The 21,604-nt window shown below is 40.8% G+C and overlaps 2 protein-coding genes and 2 long non-coding RNA genes across 7 annotated transcripts in view; 2 read left to right on the top strand and 2 right to left on the bottom strand.

Moving 5' to 3' along the window:
• Nucleotides 1-5: 5 nt before the first annotated feature.
• On the bottom strand, nt 6-1,634 carry LOC133118747 (uncharacterized). Its single transcript, XR_009706422.1, has 4 exons — nt 1,481-1,634; nt 1,325-1,399; nt 1,101-1,140; nt 6-840 (listed from the first exon to the last, which is right to left on the bottom strand). It is a non-coding gene; the product is annotated as an uncharacterized LOC133118747 (long non-coding RNA).
• Nucleotides 1,635-4,140: 2,506 nt separating this feature from the next.
• tbxtb (T-box transcription factor Tb) lies at nt 4,141-9,354 on the top strand. 3 transcript variants are annotated; one of them, XM_061228631.1, is made up of 8 exons: nt 4,141-4,346; nt 4,769-5,033; nt 5,232-5,366; nt 5,649-5,710; nt 5,831-5,892; nt 6,291-6,467; nt 7,207-7,339; nt 9,084-9,354. In XM_061228631.1, exons 1-8 carry the CDS (start codon nt 4,141-4,143, stop codon nt 9,352-9,354), a joined length of 1,311 nt encoding a protein of 436 aa, XP_061084615.1. The 3 variants fall into 3 exon arrangements, with proteins under 3 accessions (XP_061084615.1, XP_061084614.1, XP_061084616.1); XM_061228630.1 differs by having other exon boundaries at nt 6,288-6,467; XM_061228632.1 differs by lacking the exon at nt 6,291-6,467.
• Nucleotides 9,355-15,910: 6,556 nt separating this feature from the next.
• Nucleotides 15,911-20,129, bottom strand: LOC133118112 (uncharacterized). The gene is made up of 2 exons (XR_009706364.1): nt 19,474-20,129; nt 15,911-16,581 (listed from the first exon to the last, which is right to left on the bottom strand). It is a non-coding gene; the product is annotated as an uncharacterized LOC133118112 (long non-coding RNA).
• Nucleotides 19,395-21,604, top strand: part of pde10a (phosphodiesterase 10A) — a 92,997-nt gene continuing 90,787 nt past the window's right edge. Inside the window, exons 1-2 of one of the 2 annotated variants that reach the window (XM_061227856.1) lie at nt 19,395-19,612; nt 20,493-20,632. In XM_061227856.1, the coding sequence (XP_061083840.1) occupies nt 20,548-20,632 (85 nt within the window). In that variant the 5' untranslated portion in view covers nt 19,395-19,612; nt 20,493-20,547. Of the gene's footprint in view, nt 19,613-20,296; nt 20,633-21,604 lie in introns of both variants that reach the window. The other variant, XM_061227857.1, reaches the window with a different exon arrangement.

The raw sequence follows: 21,604 nt of genomic DNA, 5'->3' as shown, positions 1-21,604 counted from the left end.
ACTGATCTAGTACACGGGTGGGGCCCACAGGCTGGCATAGCATCCAGACCATGCCAGTGACGACTTCAGCTGTAGCCAGGCAAGGTAGTGCGCAACTGGCTCTTGCATGAACCAGGGAAGGGAGGGTTTTTGTCCAGTGACCCTTGCTGGTTGATCAGATGCCCACAATTCCACCTGTTCAGCCGCACAGCATGTGTCTTCCTCTGATTCATGTCTGTGTGAGCCTGGGTTATAAGAAGCTGCAGCTGATATCACTTTGGAGAACAGCATATGCTAATCTGAACTTTTCCCAATTCACAGCAGTGGTTGCAACAATGAGCACATTGGATTTGAGTAATTGGACAACTGAACATTATCTGAAAGTCATAATATTTAATATTTGGTTGCAAATCCTTTGTATTCCATGACTGACTGAAGTCTGTGACCCATAGACATCACCAGATGCTGGTCCTTGTGAAACGCTTGCATTGGGGATATTCTTACATGTTGTAACAAAATTATGAACCTGCAGATTGTAAGGCTTTGCTGTGGGTAAGAGGGGAAGTTCCAACAACATTTTTAATCATTAATGTAGCTGACATTGTACTTAATATTTGTTTCTTCATATTTTAACATTTCTTCATTGAATTAACTTTAGAAATATATACAGAAATGTGGATTTCTTTAGAGACAGAAAACATAATGAAATGCACATATTCATGTTTCATATAAATACACTTGTAAGAAGATTTACTGCATTCTTTGTTCCTTGAAATACTGTGTATGGGATGAGATCTTATGGTACTGGATTTACTGTTCATTTTTTCCCAGTGAAGAAAACATTCCATCCTTGGTTAAGGTCTAGGAAAGAAAGTTGTGTTTGAGAAAGTGTTCCTCCATAAATGCAAACATAGTACTAGTTTTAAATACAGGAACAAATACACATTACATTTATACTTAATTCGTAAAGCTGGAATGAAACACCCTTTCATATTTCTCAAATACAATCATTTAGATTGTCAATTTGACTTCCCTCGAATTATTAATACCCCTTTCATTGCATTGATTTGTCTAAATGTATTGAAACAATGCTTAATCACACGTCAATGAGGAGGACTCACCTGCTAGCGCATCGCCATTCTTAATTGCCAGTTGAACATTCTGTGGAAAAAGATGCATTACGATTGTTATTATTATCACGTGACAAGTACAATGATGTTCTCGGAGATTGATTCATAATACTTAAAATGCATTTAGGCTCGTCTAGTTTACTGTGGAAACACAAACGTTAACGGTAAAAAGAGAATACCTCAAACACAATACCCTCGTAGACAATATAACTAACCTGGCTGAAACACCCCACCATACGTTCGACGGTATGCAGGGATGACCGTATTCTTCGCAACGCCAGAAGTTCCTGCTGTAGCCAGAAAAATGGCATGTTATCCTAGGACCCGTCGGAGCTGTTTTCGAACAGTTTAAGAGGAGCTAAAGAGCCTACCTGCAGCTGTTTACGTTCCAAAATTTCTGCAGCGCTGAGATCCAGAGGTATATTAACTTCAGACATCTCTGTTTGCCAGAAGTAGCACGATATGTTTTTGCAAAACCGAGACCAGTGGGCTACAGCTTGAAAGTTGGCGCCTGTAAAGTTAGACCAAAATAATCGAGTGTAGAAAGGATAGATGACAGAACCTTACGATGAAGTCGTTCGCGTTTGGTTTTGGTTCATTCTTAGTCATTGCTAGGCTAAAGTAGGCTAAACAGTATTCTACCATTCGAGGTAATTATTGGCACCCTTGATAAATATGCGCAAAAAATACTGTCAACTAAAAAATAATAGTTGACATGAACATGTGTAAAGTTGTTTGCTCGAGTGTCTTATTTTTCAAATGTAAAAATAAAAATAAAAATAATATATATATTAGCAAGCACCCCGGGCAAAGTCATGAGTAATTTCCTGACTGCCATGAGTACTGTTCTTATGAACTGCCCTATTCAATTATAAATATATAAAATATAATATTTTGTTTTACTCATCCATTGTAGCCTATATTACATTACATTACATTATAGTCAGTTAGCAGACGCTCTTATCCAGAGCGACATACAATAAAGTGCAAATCAGAACCAGGGACAAGTGTGCTGAACACCGTAGGAAAGTAGCTATGGGTCCATGTCATGATGTTCCATATCAATGCACAGCCATAGCTATCTTATTACACTCAGTGAGCACTTTATTAGGTATTTATTACACTTATTTAAATTATTCTACTGCTGTAGCCTATCCACTTAAGAGTTATGATGTGTTGTGTTTTCAGAGATGCTCTTCTACATACCACTGTTGTAATGTGTGGTTATTTGCGTTACTGTCACCTTCCTGTCAGCTTTAACCGGTCATTTAACTGGTCATTCTCGCATCTCTCTTAACAAGGCGTTTCTGTCTGCAGAACTGCTGCTCACTGTTTTTTTAAATTTTTTAATTCATTTGTTTATTCATTTGTACCATTCTTTGCACTCTAGGGACGAATGTGCGTGAAAATCCCAGGAGATCAGCAGATTCTGAGATACTCGGACCACTCTGCCATCAACAATAATTCCATGGTCAACGTCACTTAGATCACATTTTTCCCCATTCTGATGCTTGATGTGAACATTAACTGAAGCTCCTGATCCATATCTACATGATTATATGCATTGCACTGCTGCCACACGATTGGCTGATTAGATAATCTAATTAATAAGTAGGTGTAATAAAGTAAAAATGTTCCTAATAAAGTGCTGGGTGAGTGTATATTTGATCTTTATTAAGTTAAGCACACACAATAATACCGTTTTACCCAGCACTAAGAGAGGCCTCACAGTTTTAGAGCGAATAGGCAATATCAAACAAAACAGAATTTGTGTTATTGTACTTTAGCCTTTTGTAGGCTAGGCCTACGTCATAGGCCTACATACTCTTACCTTGCCTACAACATATTATCCACAATGTATGAGGGCGAATAGATCTGCACTAGATAAATTACTTCGGTTACATTTAATTGATTGATTCCCAATTCAGGGAAAACGAATTTTCCACGTTTATATGTTGGCTGGAAGATCTGGAATTGTATTCAGCCTACCTTTTATGTGGCGTGTAGACAGTCGTTTCCTTTTACCCCGGCATTAAGTGAGTTCTGTGAGTTGTGCGTTTCCTGCGCTTTGTCACCTCAGCGCAGTAATTCCCACGGACTCTACGGAAGCTACATAAAAACTTACAGCCGCCAATGTGCGAGCAACTCGTCTTCTACTTGTATATATTTTAATAAGATAAATACATTTTTATATCGATTGACAGTGTTTGTCCATTGCATATCTTTATTGGTCTATAAAACGTTAATTCCCCAGCTATTCTAGTGTAATCAGCGTTGGTCTGCACATAGGCTACAGTTCAGATAATATAATAATGATGACAGCTTTAATAATGATTGGCCTGTATCGTTATATGTCATAATAATTGATAGTTTACTTTATAATAAAAATAGCTATGATATAATAAAGTAGGCCAATATCTGTATATTCCTTTAGTTGTTTGGTGGTATCTTGTGGAATATTCTCTCATTTAGAGCACATAAATATTTCTAAGAAAAACGCTCAAATGTATTATTATTTGTGACAAAATAGCCTATAAGAAAATACATTATTCGAAAATGTGTAACACAGTAAAGTGTTGGCCATCATATTAAAATATAATGCCATACAATATAAACAACATCATTTCCTTGTCGTGTTTCCCTGTTGCAGGTGTTGCTTTGATATAGGTGTAAATATTTACAGATTTAAGTAAAGTAGCTCTATTCAAATTTGCTGTGGGCAATTGACTTCAGACGACACTTTCCTTCTTGACTGATATGGCCGCGTCCAACCAATGACGAACAGGAAGGGAGACATCAAAGCAAAGTCCAGCCAACCAGCTTCTCTCCCAAGTCCCGAAAGGTGTCTTGAGGGATGTAGGGGACTATTTAGCTGGAACTAATCAGACTGATGACTTCAAATCAATTCTCTGATACATTTTGCGAAACATGGGACTATACTGCCAGGACTGAAAGTCGTATTTACAGGATACACTAGCATTTTGACACAAAAAGCTAGCCTCTCCCTAAAGCCCTGGAGATTTTGAACAGAATGGCATCTGATACCAGCGAATGCCCAGGGAAAAGTGTCCAATACCGAGTTGACCATCTTCTGAGCGCAGTTGAAAACGAATTACAGGCGGGGAGCGAGAAGGGAGACCCCACGGAAAGAGAGCTCAAAGTCAGTTTGGACGAGAAGGAACTGTGGCAGAAATTTAAGGAACTCACCAATGAGATGATTGTAACCAAGAACGGCAGGTAAATCCACGGGATATATAAATATAAATAGGCTACTGCCTAGAGCCTACATGTTGTATTTTGTGTATAAGGTTTATATTCCTCAGTCTAGATTTAATAGGGTAGTAGGCCTGCGGTATTAACTGAAAATATTATTAAAGAAGAATTGTACAGTTGATCATACATTTCATTTCCTTGAGTGGAAGGCATTATATAGTTCACTTTCCGAATGATAGGCTATTACACACAGTTTATTTTGAAATAATTAGTGCAAACACACTTGATAATGAATATCTGGGAATGGCATAAATAAAAATGAATGCACATAGACGAGAAATAATTCCGAAAAATACAGATTAATTGTTTACTGTTGAGCTACTATAGCCTTAATCGTTCACTATGTATCTTTTAAATAAGAGAACGTGACATTTTCCCTGTTACAGGCGAATGTTTCCAGTACTGAAGGTGAACGTATCGGGGCTCGACCCAAACGCCATGTACTCGTTCCTGTTGGATTTCGTGGCAGCAGACAATCACAGGTGGAAATACGTGAACGGAGAGTGGGTCCCCGGAGGAAAACCAGAACCACAGGCCCCCAGCTGCGTGTACATCCATCCAGACTCGCCAAATTTCGGAGCGCACTGGATGAAAGCTTCCGTCTCCTTCAGTAAAGTAAAATTAACCAACAAGCTCAACGGTGACGGACAGGTTAGACGATATTTTATCTAAAGGAAAAAAACAAAACATTTAGCTTACTTTCTATTTGTATCAGAGATCTAATTGTTTTACCACTGGTAGGCTATGGCGTGTGTTTTTGAATGAGGTAAATATGGGTCAAAAAGCCCAATTAAAAATGTTGTTGCTTTTCCCATAATTATGTACCCTTCATTAATTTCCCCCCACCAGATCATGCTGAACTCTCTACATAAGTATGAGCCCCGTATCCACATCGTGCGCGTGGGCGGCCCGCAGCGGATGATCACGAGCCACTCTTTCCCTGAGACGCAGTTCATCGCAGTCACCGCGTACCAGAACGAAGAGGTTTGTGCGCAAAACATGTTATAATTCGTGAATACCTTTTCCGATGCTATAAAGACGTATCTGCGTATTACACAAAAGTAATTAAATTCCAAGTTACATTCACACTGGGAGTAACTGCGGAATGCATAATTTGGTGATGAAATGCTGCCGCCAGTTTATTTGGTTGGCTGCTATTGCTGTTATTGTACGATTAAACGACCTGATCACAGTCTATTCCAAATTAATTAATTATTCACTATTACTCGCAGTGTTCCAATCTTTATCCTCTGATTCTCCCGACAGATCACGGCACTCAAGATAAAATATAACCCTTTTGCCAAAGCTTTTTTGGACGCTAAGGAAAGGTATGATGCCTCGCCGATTTTTTCAAACGTGAAAATGAGCCAAGTGAACTGTTTTAGTTTGTTGTCAATTATGTACTATGTAATTCCTAATTTCATGTTCTAAAGAATTCCTCTTTATAGAATTGATCATAAGGACATTATGGATGATCTTGGGGACAACCAACAATCTGGATATTCCCAATGTAAGCCTTCTAATAACTTTCACATTATATGCTACCTGTAATTGTTATGAATAGGATATTCCAACTTAAACAAACAGATGAATAAATGAATAAATACATAAATCATGTGATATGAACCAATATTGATATCATTGATGAAATTTAAAGGAGCACTTAAACATCATTGTCAGATAGAGATACTAAAGAACAAATTAATGGGACACAATGCATTCAAAATAAATCCAGCCTGTACTCCCCAAAAGTGAGATATTTTAGCAGTGCTTTTTGCCAAAAAAATATATATCTGTAATTTAAGATTAGCCATGGTGGTATTCCCCTTGCAACAACTCACAAAAAGTGAAACTGAATGAGTTAATTTGATAAACATGCCCCTCTCTCTCTCTCTCCCTCTGCAGTAGGTGGTTGGTTCATTCCGAGTACGGGGTCTCTCTGTCCTCCAGGGAACCCTCACCCCCAGTTTGGGGGATCCCTGTCCTTGTCCTCCTCCTCGCATGGCTGTGACCGCTACTCCACCCTGAGGAACACCCGCTCTGCACCATACCCCAGCCCCTACACCCACAGAAACCCATCACCGAGTGAGTGCCTCACCTCCACACACACACACACGCACACACACATGCACACGCACACACACACACACATGCACACACACACATACACACATACATCACACATACACTTTAAACATTATGGACATGCACACACACACACACACACATGCACACACATGCACACGCACACACAACATACACTTTAAACATTATGGACATGCACACACAAACACACACACACACACATGCACACACATCACACATACACTTTAAACATTATGGACACGCACACACACACGCACACACATCACACATTAAGCATTATGGACATGCACAAACACGCACACACATAAACACACACACTAGCCTCCACCCCAACCCTCTCCCTCAGTTAAGTGGGACCTCACACAAGCAAAGTCCTCCCTCTGGAATGCCAAGCATTCTCTTCCCTTTGTAGACACCACCTTCAGATGAACCTATAAACAACCATGACCACGGAACACACAAACCAACTGCACTATGCTCTCTTTGGCCACTGCTTTTTTTTTTTGTATTTTAGAATATTTAGTAAATATACTGTATGTACGTTGTCAAAATGCTGAAAATAAATGCTGGCTGGCAGCTTGTGCTTTGGAGGAGAGTCTTCTGCAGTGCCAATGCACTAATACATATTGGGCTTGTAGTGTCACGCACCTGTGAACCCAGCCTGGTGGTTGTTGGTGTTGGTGGTCTCTAATTTGTGGTGCTTCCCGTTGCCTTACAGCCAGTTACACGGACAACTCATCAGCTTGCCTGTCCATGCTGCCGTCCCATGAGAACTGGTCCAGTCTGCAGATGCCCACCCACTCCAGCATGCTGCCCATGGGCCACAGCACCAGCTCCAGCACCACCCCAAGGTGAGCCCGCCCTGTCCTGTCCCATGAGCGCCCACATGCTACCGCCATCCGTTTGTGCACTGTCATCCTCGTTCATACACCTGGGCCCGTATTCAATCAGCAGGGGTCCTTAACTTTCACTTACAAGCAAATGCAAGTGGAACATAGAAGATGAGACAAAGTGTTACTTTAGGACCAAAGGTGATTGAATCCCAGCAATGTGCTCCCTACAGAATGCAAGTATGGAGACAGCGACACATTTTTTCCTGTTTTGGCTCTTTACTCCAGCACATTGGATTTGAAATCAAACAATGAGTATGAGGACATATTTTATACATGGGCCCTCCATTTAGGGGTCCAAAAGGAATTGGACAAATTAACACAATCTTAAATGAAGTCATCATTTGGTTATAATATAAAGGATTCTTCAGTCATCCACAACTGTGGTCTTCTGTGGTTTACCAGGTTGTTGATTTTGACATACAAATGTTGTGTTATGTCTCTGATCAATGTATTATTATTTATCAGCCTCATGGTGGCATGGTTTACTAACATTGAGACTGCTGTGGGCCTCATGTTCAGAAATCACAACAACAGACTCCAAATGCAAATGTTATACCTGGAATCAACTTTTGACTTTTGTTAGTTTTGTTTTGCATATGCCAATGATGCAATGACACAGAGCAGGTCAAGAAACAGCAATTCCTACAAGGATCACTCAATATGGATGTAAATGCTCTGAAATGAAAACTGACATCTTTAACATCATGTTCATTATTTCATTTGAAATCCAATGTGGTGAAGTAAAGAGCCAAAACAACAACACTTGTACAACTGTCCAAAAACTTTCAGACTGCAGTGTATACAGTGTATACATTTCTCCTGTTCTCCTGAGGCAATGGGTAATACTGTATTGCTGCATTATATTAGCACTTTATTAGGAACATTTTTACTTTATTACACCTACTTATTCTAATACAAACTGAAAGGCCTTCTTTCCAGAAACAGTTCTGATTAAGAAGAATAGGAATGTGATCTTAAACTTTAGAAATTAGGGGATATTTGGAGGGTGGTCAAGTAAGATGGCAGTAAAACATTTTTTTGCCAGTTTATCAGTCTTCTGGTGGCTAATGAAATCCAGCGTAATACAGAGTGGTGAGTGAGGTTAAAGGAAAATGTATGTTTTAGTGGTAGAGGGAATCAAGTGTCTGGATTGCAGAAGTTTGGGCGTGCATATAAATAATGTCATAGCAGTCTAGATTTGCCATGAAGGTAGAGGCAACACTGTTTTTGGCTAGCGTATTGAGATGTGTAAGATGTATTTAGGTAAAAGAAGCCAAGCTTAGGTCGTTTTTTTTGTCAATTTGCTGATGTGTCCTTTTAGGTCCTTATACAGTTCAATCCATGTTCAATGCGCAAGTTATTTGTTACCAAAATGGGTTTTGGAGTAAGAGAAAACCATAAGCTTGGTTGTCTCAGCATTCAGCACAAGTCAAAGCTGAGCTGGACACTCCTGTAGGGTGTTAAAAGCAGACTGGAGTTTAGAGAGTGCTGTCTAACAAAGGGACAGTACGATACAAAACAGTGTCGTCTGCATACAAATTAGCTTTTGAGTCCACAATCCCATCAAGGTCATTTATGTAAATGCAGAAGTGAATTGGAGCCAGGATAGGAACACTGTTTTTAACATTCAATACACTGGATTTCAATATGTGTATGCTTAATATGAATAATGTAATGATCATGTGTCTGCCTTATTCCATAGTCAGTACCCCAGCCTGTGGTCAATGGGTAACTCCTCCATCACCCCAGTGTCCCAGTCTGCTGGGATGCCCACCGCCCTGAGCTCTCCTTTCCTCCGAGGCTCCACCAGCCACTACCCAGGCCTGTCCCATCCCACCTCCGTGCCCCCCTCTGGCTCCCCGCTGTACGACAGCACCATCCCCACGGACTTACACGACATGTCCCAGTACGACGTCTCGCCCCACGCCCGCCTAGCCACCGCCTGGACCCCCATCACTCCCCCCTCCTTGTAGGGTGGTGCACTTCCTCATGGTGACAGATGACGAGAGACTGATTGTACCTGGGTGGCTACCGAAGAGACTGAATGATTGTGCTTGAGTTGCTACCATAGAGACTGAGTGATTGTGCTTGAGTTGCTACCATAGAGACTGTAGATTGTGCTCGAGTTGCTACCATATTTATTCTATGGTACACTCTGTGAATACTTCATTAGAAAAAAGCACAAAGGATTCAGTACAACTGCTGGTGAATATGAAGTGTAAGCAAACGGGACCATACAGAGCTCTTACCTGCTTTCTTGATATGATGAATAAGCATTCATTGTTTTTTACCCTCAGTGGTCATGTTAAGCTGAGATAATTAACATTTTATGGCACATAAACACCTGCTTTGTTGGGAGGAAAATCACACCATAGATGTAGTCTTTCCCTCCTTTGTCATCCTCAACTGAGAATTCCCTAATCATGCTCAGGCTGCGATTCTCATCCCAATTAGTGCTGGGACACTCACCACAACCTCCATCATAACTCCTGAACAGACAGCCATGTGCTCACCTAGCTGCTGTTTCTTACATGTTTCATTTCAAGAGACTATCACATTATTAATGCTGGTCAAGTCTATAATTGAAGAGCTGCCATTTTATTAAAGCTGTTTCCCATATATTTTGACATATAACATTGTCTGACCCCCCATGAGATGATATAATTTGAAAATGGAAGCATCTTTTAAACAGGTGATGTTGAAGCCTATAGGAAACTGCTTTGGATTATTTATACTATATGCTTTAACTTCTTTGTACATTTTTGTAGCATAGCACTTTTTGTGCTAATTGTACAGACCATCCCTTGCCTTGTTGATATTGTAAATATTAATATAATTTTGTTTATTTTATTGTTATAATGAGAAAGACTAAAGCTGTTGTTTGAGGTTTGTTGATGTAATTCATTTATGTTTTATGTGTATTGTGGGTTCATGAGCCAGAGATGACATATGTTATTGTGATATTACTCATGAACTGTTAGCAAAGTTAACATTATTAAAGGGCTTTGTTACTGCTGTAACACTGTTTTGTATCATGTCTGTCTAAACCTTTAATTAATGTATTATTCAAAATTCTTATTCTGATTATTTTTTTCTGATATTCAGTGTGCAGACAGCTTTTTAATCCCCATGTTTTATTTATTGTGTTCAGCCACAAATGTTGAGTCACAAATGTTGCCCACCCATCTCTATAGCAGCTTCCATTAGTTCTGGAGGGGAGCACTCATTGGTGCATGCATCCTTCATTAGATGCAATCAAGAGGTATTCTCCAGTGCAGTTATTGCATGGCGATTGCACAACTATCGATCTTAGCTGCTGGTGCGGGCAGATTACAGGTACAAGTTGATCAAAAGAGACATTTCTTCGCAGTTCCAGTTATGCAACAAGCTGTTGGATTCCTTACCATTTGACATGTGGGGGTCCAGCTGACACAAAGCACAGACATACATATTCTACTAAACTCCTTCATGTAGGGTACCTTTTTCAAAACACAGACGTGCCTTTAATGGATATGAACTTTTAACGCTTGCGTAGATTATTTTCTTGAGGATCTTCTTAAACAGAACAATGCCAATGCTTATCTCTAAATATATGCCACGTGATATAATTAAAATACGACAGCGTTAAGATTGACATGTCGCATATTGCCACCCTTGACTGCTGACTAAACGAGGACCATGTTTGAATTGTGAGGTGACGGGGTCAGGTGGGCTTCAGCTTTGAGCAAGCACGAAAAGTACACTGGCTCTGTTTAACAAATCTGGAGAGAGGGGGGAGGAAAGACAGCTTTCCTGACAGCTGAAGCCCCGGGCCTTGCTTCTGTACACACCTCCAACATGTACATGTTCAACTTTGTTTGAACTGACTTTGTAACTCACTCATTTTTTTAAACTATATTTCTAACCTTTATCGCACACATAGGCTATAGGCTACTTATTATTGACACATACACTCAGTGAGCACTTTATTAGGTATTTATTAGATTTATTTTTTAGACTTCTTCTGCTGTAGCCTATCCACTTAAGAGTTATGATGTGCTAGTCAGAGATGCTCTTCTGCAATGTGTGGTTATTTGCGTTGCTGTCCCCTTCCTGTCAGCTTTGACCAGTCTGGCCATTCTCCTCTGTCTCATTAACAAGGCGTATCTGTCTGCAGAACTGCTGCTCACTGGATTTTTGTTTGTTTTTGGCATCATTCTTTGCAAACTCTAGAGACTAGTGTACGTGGAAATCCCAGCAGATCAGCAGATTCTGAGATACTCAAACCACCCTGTCTGCCATCAACAATAATTCCATGGTCAACGTCACTTAGATCACATTTATTCCCCCATTCTGATGGTTGATGTGAACATTAACTGAAGCTCCTGGCCCGTATCTACATGATTGTATGCATTGCACTGCTGCCACACAATTGGCTGATTAGATAACCGCATGAATAAATAGGTGTAATAAAGTTACAATGTTCCTAATGAAGTGCTCGGTGAGTGTAGGTTACGTATCAATTGCTGTCACTCGTTTATATAAACATATACAGAATGAAACAGCGTTTATTTACTTGTTTTGAATCAACTGGGAATCGTGTTATTTCCTCACTCAAAGTCGTTTGTCAGAATTGTACCACGTCTGCGCTGTAAACTCGTGGGAAAAGGCCACGAAATATAGGCTTTGCTTGGTCCACTTTAAACACAGGTCAGGTAGGCTAAATCAAATGTTTACAGTCCTATCTGAGGTTTGTTGTTTTGCATTTGTAACATTTCTGCGGCGGCACCGCACTTTTTTCCTGGATGGTTAATGGTGGTTGCCGACTGGCCTAGCTCGGCTTTGTGTACTTTGCTCTTATGAGAGAATTCTGCTCACATAGGTGAGGAATTACATCCATCTACAGCGGCTAAGATCGCAGAGAGAAAGCCGCCGAGACCCGGAGCCCGCGGGTCAGCGTCTGCTCGGAAACTGTGGTGATTAACCTTTGAGTACCGGCCTGTCACCGCGTTTAATTCACAGATCCGTGTGATGAGGACGATTTTCAACGAATTAATAATCACATTTCCACGCATTCTCGCCTTAAGATATATCTTTATTGAAATAGTAATTAGAACTCGATCTTGAAGGCTGTGTGAATGGGTATTGTCTGCTATTAGCAATGTTTTAATGATGAAATACGTAAAAAGTGATTTTCCACTGCTTTGTGTACATATTCCCAGAAAAGTCCCCATGAAGTGGACGTTCTTCTCCGGGTCAGTATGAAAAGGTCTTGTGCATACAGAGTGAGACCAGCCAGCTAGCAGTCAAGTTAGAATCGTTGTGCCGTATTGTGCAACTCTCAGCTACAAGGCCCTGTCACCTAATTGCTGAGCGATCAACAGTGGTGTATGAACTCCTGTGCCTTGTGTTCGCTGTGTATATCTGTTAACCGAGTACAGCAAGATCTTCGCTTGTTATCCGATGATTTTCCGGTGATCACTTACAGATGGCCGTGAACGCAAGTTTAGAGTTTTATGTTGTGATGGACCCATTCGTCTACCAAAAGCAGCTTGTCTCTATGCTGTCTGAACGCTAGTGATTGGGTTTTCTGCTTGAAATGACAGGCTACACCACAGAATGTTTGCAGATAGCTATTGCACATCACAATATATGAAGCTATGCGTTCAAATGTGAGATGATATGCTACGATAGTCCAGTGTGAATTCTGAAGTAAAATACAACTGAGTGATTTGTGAACGGCAAGCAACCAGACCTTGTTCAAAAATAAAGGTTAAAAACCCTATAGGTTCCGTAATTTACCTTAAGGTTAATTTAAGAACCCTGCCTCCACCAGTTTAGTGTCACCAGTTCATATTTGAAACTTGGTTAGTTTGAAAATGATCCTAGGGTTGCTTGAAGAAACTTTTTAAATGAAGTTGTTATTTCTGGGATGCCTCGGATTTCTGGGATGTATTTTTATGTGAGCTTGCAATGATTTTGTTGCTATTTATGTAAAATTATAATAATAATACTAATAATACGAATAATAATAATAATAATAATAATAATAATAATAATACTAATAATAATAATAATTATTATTATTATGGGACATAACCGATTCCTCCAGGCACCTTTCAACCCCTGAAAATGTCTTTATTAACCTTAAACAAGGATTCCTGGATAACTTGTAAATAGTGCATGTAAATAGCTGCGTGACTTTGATAGTATTTATTATGCACACATGAATAGACCCCTCTGCTCTCTATTTTGTCTATGTGGTTAACAACATGTTAAACATGCAGCTGTATTTACCCAGAAATTGCATGAATATGGAGTGTTTTTTATTTTTTGAGTTCTAGGAAGGTCTTTTTTTAAAGGCTCACTATTGCCATCTACTGGCCAGAATGCTACACATGTGCCACAGCCAATGGGCACAGCCTCTCAAGGTGTGGACACAGTCTTCAGCATTAAAATGCAGAACAGCATCTAGGAATATTACATTTTTCAGAAATTCCCGGTGTAAGTAAGAGACATTCAAGTAATGTGTCTAGAAACTATAAGCATTGTGTATTAATGAGGAAATACCAAGAAGACAAACAGCAACTAATAAACATCTTTACTTGTACAGTACTTTTCTTTCAAATGTGCAAAAGGCTTTAGACATTTTAAAACCAATAGAAATATGATTGCATTGAAATATCATGTAAATAATTTTGCAGATGCTATTGTCCAGAACTTAAAATGTACTTTGAGCTCTGAAGCTTAACCTGGCCAAGACTGAGCTTCTCTACATCCCTGCCAAGTCCTCTCTGACAATCGACCTCTCACTCACTGTTGAGGACTTTGTAGTTTCCTCCTCCCATACGGCAAAGAATCTTGGGGTGACTCTTGATAACAACCTCACCCTGGCTCCACAAGTATCCTCCACTGCCAGAACCTGCAGGTTCTTCCTCTACAATATACGCTGCATCCGTCATCTCCTGACGGAGAAAGCCACCCAGCTCCTAGTCCAGGCGCTCGTCATTTCCCGCCTGGATTACTGCAACTCCCTCCTAGCCAGTCTCCCAGCTTGTGCCATCAAGCCCCTCCAGCTGGTCCAGAATGCTGCAGCCCGACTGATCACCAGTCAGCTCAGGTCGGCTCATGTCACCCCACTCCTCATTGGCCTCCACTGGCTTCTTATTGCCGCACGCATCTGATTCAAGGCCCTAGTGTTGGCTTTTCAGGCTGCTAAGGGGACTGCCCCACCTTACATCCAATCCTTAATCACTCCCTACTCCCCAGCTAGACCACTCCGGTCTGCCTTATGGTTCCCTCACTACGAGCACCTGGCGGTCGAGCTGCACGTTCACGCCTATTTTCCGTTCTGGGTTCTGGTTCCTCAGTGGTGGAATGACTGGTGGAATGACAGCAGAACCCCTCCCCCTATTTCGATGCAGACTAAAAACACACCTTTTCAAACTGTACCTCAGTCCTACCTCCTGATCCCCCCCCCCCCTTTCCGATATCCCTGTCCCTCTTGTCGAACCCAAAAAAAAAAAATAATAAATTTGAATTGCACTTATGATGTCTATGTTTAGAACAGCACTTCATGTGTATTTTACTAGTTATGGATGTGTTACTTTAACTTGTGGAAGAACCTATGAACTTGTAAATCGCTTTGGATTAAAAGCGTCTGGCAAATGACTAAAATGTAAAATGTAACTCAAGTATTACACGATGGCGTGGCATCCACATATTAGTACACAATTTACAAAACTTGACAACAAATAATTGCTGTTGACACAATTTGGGTGTTTTACTTCTTTGTAGAAGGGGAAGTGTAATCAGGATAGGCTGTTTGGTCCTGTTTGAGAAATGTACTTTAACTTCTCTTTGACTTTTCTGTTAATCTCAATGCAGTGCATTTGTGTATACACAATATACAATATATATATTAGGTACAATAACATTTGTGTCAATAACACGGTTTCATCAAAATGTCCATAATGTCAGGAACTAGAAATTATACATGATTTATTTATTTACTGGGGGGGGCATGATGCCACTTTTGTTTCATGTAGTTGGGTAAGAAGGTGTAAACAGAGGTTGCCCTTAGAAACGTGTCTTTTTTTTGTTATTTGCTGGAAGCTAGAGACGATAGTTGGCCATTACAAAATAAGTCCCTTTTGTCTCCAGCAGGGGGCATAATTTCACAAAAACCTATTTGTGAATCACATACGTCACAAGTCTGGGCCATTGTAATGTGCAGCTGGCGCAAGCCATGCAAATGGCACATTTGAATTCTTACAGCAATAACTACAGAAAAAAACGTGTGTAAGCACACACACACAAGCAGCTGTCAAAGATCCTATTGTTTAGAATAGATGTATTTGTACCAGTGTGGTTGAGTCTCTTATTGAAGGCTTGAGTAGAGCAGGCCTCAATATGACTCCATTACAGGCAGTTTTTACCTTTCTGGTGTCCAGACTGCCAGCTTTTTCTCTCTTGATCTGCCAATTCTGGGTTGTGGATTAAGATGTTGCGTGGGATTGATTTTGGTGTGCAAATCAGTGGTTTAAGCCCAGCTTTTAAGTGGTTTATTTAATGACAGAAGATGGATACATGCATATTCACTCACCTAGCCAGCTGTATACATTTAATAAACCATTTTTTTGTGGATTCTGCCACTACAAACTACTGAAAGGCATCTGGTTTCCATGACCCACCTGAGAACTGATGGCTCTGTGGCCTCATCCCAGTGACCTTCCTTTCCTCTATGTTGTTTGGAAAAAGCCAGAAAGTGCCAGAAAGATAGCACATATTTGGTTTTGGTTTTACACTGCTTTTTATGTTTATCCAAACAAATATACAAACTACTCCATATGTCACAATAGATGAAAATCAGCAGAACATAGGCCGGCCTGTATTCAGGGTCCACATGTTTCACTTTAAAAATGCGGAAGCCGAATTGGCTGTGTTTTGCTTTTCCTTTTTACACCTAGTCAATGTGAACGAGATGAACTCGTTCTCTAATGGATGCCTGTTCCTTCTCTGCTGCAGGCAGACTGTGTTGTCTGGCTGAGGGTGTGAGCAGACATGCTGAGGGATTGCAGACAGTACAGCAGTAACAGCACACTGTCCAAGCTGGAAATGGAGGCTTTTGCAGAGCCTTTGTGTGAGCGCGAAGGAGATGGAGTTCCTGTGCAGCAGAAAACGTATGAAGCCCTTCACATCAAGGTCAGGAGAATCTTATTCTGTGGATGAAATGGGAAAACACAAAAGTTTGGTGGAAAATAATGGTGATCTCAAGACTACTGGCCTTGTGTTCAAGGATGGATTATTCTACAGCTTGGAGTGGGGGGGGGGGGGGGGGGGGTGGGGTTATTTTTTCCTTGTCTGTATCTACTCTGGTCTTTCTGGCTTAACGTCTAGCAATCCCTTATTGTGACTTGATACTTGGTGATCCGGGATGTACTTATTAAACCGTAATCTTATTGTCTTATCCGCTGATGATATTTGGTGGTGTTTAGTGTGTGGATGAACTTCCCATACCTGGTGAGAATTTACCAGTGTGCAGCAATCACTCATTATTACAAGATGCCGCATCTTATTTCTAAAAGGGAGGCAGAAATGCTAAAATACTAAGCTATTCGAATTCACGTGCAAGCAGCGCGTAGAGCAGCTGGATAATGCATGCTCCCTCGTGGGGTGGGAGGAGGTGCTGCGGAATGGAAGGCACGCAACCTGGCGCGCACAAGCAAGGCATGTATGATGCGGTACCGCTACTGACGTCATAAGGGCTGAAACTTTGGCAACACCGAGGCCTTGCAAATTTAACCTTATCCAGGGGGACTCGTGTCTACCAAGGGCAAAACAAAACCCTTCTATGTTCAGTTTTGTATTCATTCATTTATTTTAAATCCAAGGGGTTAAGCTCCGTGCTTTTGATAGAAGCTGCTCCTTACTAAGAAGAAGAAGAAGAAGAAGAAGAAGAAGAAGAAGAAGAAGAAGAAGAAACAAATGTGACGATTGTATTTCTATGGCAACTGTCAGAAATTCAGAAAACAAAATGGCTCTCTGGTCCCTAGACACCATTGGTTGTTACTGAACAGCGTGCTGCATTCAGTACTATTTTGGACGGCTTAAGGTTCAGCACTTTATAATTAGAATGATAAATATTATTAGAGAACACGAATTACCGCTATAGGATTAAATGACACAGCCATATAAATGTCTTGTAATACGACCTGCATATATGTAGCTATGTGTTAATAGGCCCAGTTTTCTTTATACTAGCAAACAAAACGCATAAATGGAACAAATATATCCGAAAAAGGCTTCAGTCTGTACGTACAGACTATGGTTTATTCTCGAACTTCAAACGTGGCATGAAATCACCGGGCGTGGTGCTGTCTACGTCGGTCTGCAATTGCATAGAGCTAGATTTATTCCACGAAGATACATTGGAATTTCATGAGGTGTGAGATGTGCGAGTAGGAGGAGAGAAACGTTTTCAAACTCATCGGGATTTCTCTCACAAATGCCGTTTTCCAAAGCGTCTTTATAAAACAAAAAGAGGAGTCTGTAATACTTAATATATAGAGCCCAGGCTGTCCATATTCTCGCAACAAACAGACTCGAACGCACAAAGAAAAATGCGGTTTTGTGCCAGCTCTAAAATGCCCCCAAGGCTTGATTTCCCCCCCGTAATAATCCCATTAGGCTCCTATTGAAAAAAAGCTCCTTCTGTCAAAGCGGGAGCATTGACGCAAGCAACTCTGACGTCAAGAGCTGCAGTGAATGGGAGCAAAAAAAAAAAAAGAAAAAAAAATCCGAGCGCGAGGAGCGTGTTTGCCTACAGAAAACACCGAGGGCGTCATTGGCATAAATGAAACTGCCAGGAAGAAAGACGTATCTGCATGAAAACCGCACGGGTTCACAGAGGGGAAGCTGCAAGCACACAATATAAACTAAACCGCAAAACCATGCTTTTAACATTACCTATCCACCTAGTTTCACATACCCAGCCCAGGTTATGTGAAGTATAATTACGTTATGTGAAATGAATCGAGTCATAGTTGTTATCCGTTATTTATGAGAAATTAGAAAGGTAGCATATTTGTGCAACATTTTGATTTTTCATAGAATAGAAAACAATGCTTTAAACTTGTGATTAAAGAGCCTATAGTGATCGCTATACGCTCCACAATCCGACCAGAACAATCCTACCACCTATCATTGCCTATGATAGATGCAAAAATTGAATGAAGACAGTGCCTTCGTCTTTTTCTCATTACTTATAGCTCAACAGGTCCATATATCCTTAGTTTACTGACAGAGGGATACATTTTCAGCTGAAAAAATAACACCGAAGTGAAGAAATGAGTTTTCGAAGAACGTAACCAACAACCAATGTTTTTGTTTCTTTTTGGTAATATAAAAGACAGGACTAGCATTCACTTTCCACCTGTGTTCAGATTAAACTGGGGCAAACGACATGCTCCAGACATTCAGAAGTAATGTTTTTGATATTGCAAGAACTGCGGATAATAATAACGTCCTCGATATTTGTTATAAATTCCATATAACGAGAAATACAAGTGGACATCCTATACTTCATCTCATGGACAAGGATACCGATGACAATCTAAAAATATATCTTTCTTACACTGGCAGCGGACTGCAGGTGATAAAGGAAAAGTAAAACAGCATATGTTTGGTTCTGGATTGCTTCCCCTTTTAACAGAACCACTAGGGAAATACCAAATGATTTGCGTCAAAAGAAACAATCTGTGGACAGTATTATGTGCCTTTACCTTTCGTTTCTTTTTCTCCACAAAAGACGAGAGATACGTGTGTGAGAGGTAGTGCGTGTGGGAATATGAGCGGTGCAGAATTTAAAGTCTCGGGTTGCTTGCGTAGGATAAGCGAGGTTATCGTTTGAGTCCATCTGAATTGCAGCCTTGGCACTGTATGCGAAGAGAGCTACTGACGTCAACGCCTCCTCCTGGCCACGAGTGCTACCCAAGTGCTGGACCCCCTGTTTACAGCAAACTCCTAAGTTACACGGTGCCGTCACACCAGAAACCCAACCTTAGGCTCAGGGTATTAAAAACTAGAGAATACAGTGGTGAAAATCAAAGTACCTCAAACCGATGCTGAACCATGCCGGTTCGGTTGATCAGAGTCTCCCTGGCAACTGGATTAAGAAGTTTTATGAAGAGGCAGTCAAAGACGAGTGGAACACGTCGGGGGACTGATGGTTTTTACCATATGAACGCGAAGGTACTGTGTTCCGATTTCCCCGCGTTTAGGTGTTGGTCCTCTTCTGTGTACAAGCGGGGTGATAAGAGATCAGACAAGATCCTTTCCCACTGCACAGATGTTAGCAACATCTGCCACCCGGTGCTTCTCTTGTACGTGGCCACGGCAGCAGTCATATAGACGTTTATTGGTGTCTGTTCCAACATTCTATCACATTTCAGTTGAAAAAGCTGCACTTCTGTGGCTGCAATGTTTGCTAGTTTGTAGGGGAACAGTAGGGAGGCGCATATTCATTCAAAGCCTCTCTGCTGGTATTATATTTCCTGTTGAACGCTGTGGAATCTTGAAATTATATTGAAGATCTGTTGTGCGTGTGAGCGTTGGGCTCTAGTTGGTTCATTGCCAACCATCACAATGCTAGAGCCGGCGATTAAAATTAAACAAATGAACGCAGCGTTGTGCTCGCACTGGTGGATACGGATGCCACAGTTTAGCCACACGTCGCCTTTGATGCACACTTTCTCGCAAAACACCGTCCAGTATAATCCCGGACACACGTGATCAGCAAATCACCGCAGAAACGATATTTTCATTCTCTACAGCAAATAAAACCTTAAGCTGTGTTTTCTCCTGAAAAACACAACTAAACCAAAATCATTTGTTGTGTTGATACATTTTGATAGCATCTTCTTTTTTCATCTGCAGTGGCAGCGCATTCGCACACCTGTCAACTTTCTCTTCTCGCATTGGTTTGGCGGAATACACAAAAGCGGAGTAGATAGAGCGGAGAGGTCTGAATTAATGGGCTCGAAGCTTGTTCGGATTTCTTCACTATCCTCTGCTTTTCGCATGCACTTGCTCAATCAGTTCAAAGTGTCTCGTTTTCAACCGCCTCTCGCAGCCGCCTTGGAGCCAAAACCTGCAGGAAGAGGCATAGCTACTATTGAAAGGATCAAATGTGGAAGAAACGCAAAACTCCTGCAGACGAAGGAGGCGTCGCGAACGCCGAGGGCTCTCCGTGCACGAGCTGCAGTGAACAAGGTAAGAACTGGGCGCCCGTCTCAAACGCGCCTGTTTCCGAGAGCTAGCAAAGCGTTTTGGATCATTCTAAGGTCACGAGAGTATATGTGTTTAATCGGGCATAAATGCAACACGTTTCATGTCTCAGATTTTCAGACATTGGCGTTATCCATGAAGATGCATATTCTAGACAATGCAAAAGTTACGAATTCCTATGGAAAGTGATGACGTAATTTATTATATTTTGCTTAACCCAGGCCGACAGGAAAAGAGCTAAGTAGCCTATATCGAAATGACAGCCACGTTTCACTAAATTTAAACTAATTTCCCACCTTTATTCTACAATACAAAGCTGTACTTTAATTACGTCATCCCATGTGTAGTCTTTGACACTTGAAGACCTTTTTTCCAGTTCGTACGCGCACACCCACAAACACACACCCACACACAAACACACACACACACACACACACACACATCCCCACAGAAGCCAGACTGTTTCTGTATAGCATATTCAAGGATGGAACTAAAGGAAGGTATGTTTATTTATTGAATCATTTTTCGATATTATCTAAACAAAAAGGGCAACTATTTTAAAATGTATGGTGTGATTTTTAACTCATATTTAATTAATACCCTCTGTGAAATTAGGGAAATAATTCTGATGTTGAGGCCTAATCAATGAGAACTTTAGGACATAAAACTATTGTTTTTTTCCAAGTGGATTGCAAGAGACAGGTAGGCAGTTTTGCAACTCCACAAGGAGTTAATATGACTTAATTATTATTAAATAATATCAAGAGCATGCCAGCTTCTGATCCCCAAAACATGCGTCTTTGGAGAGTTGTCTCGGGGGTGATTCTGGGTGCTTTCACATACAGCCTTCTTGAGCTTTCCAGGGCTCACTGTGTCTTGTTTAAGTAAATTGAAGAAGCATGACCATAATATGTGCCATGGATCACGCCACTTTGGCTTGATGCCATGGGACATAGC

This window comes from Conger conger, chromosome 18 (genome assembly GCF_963514075.1).
Source record: "Conger conger chromosome 18, fConCon1.1, whole genome shotgun sequence".
In the NCBI taxonomy this organism is placed as follows: Eukaryota; Metazoa; Chordata; class Actinopteri; order Anguilliformes; family Congridae; genus Conger; species Conger conger.
Note: the sequence above shows the minus strand (reverse complement) of the source record. Positions and strands in the feature narration are given on the sequence as shown.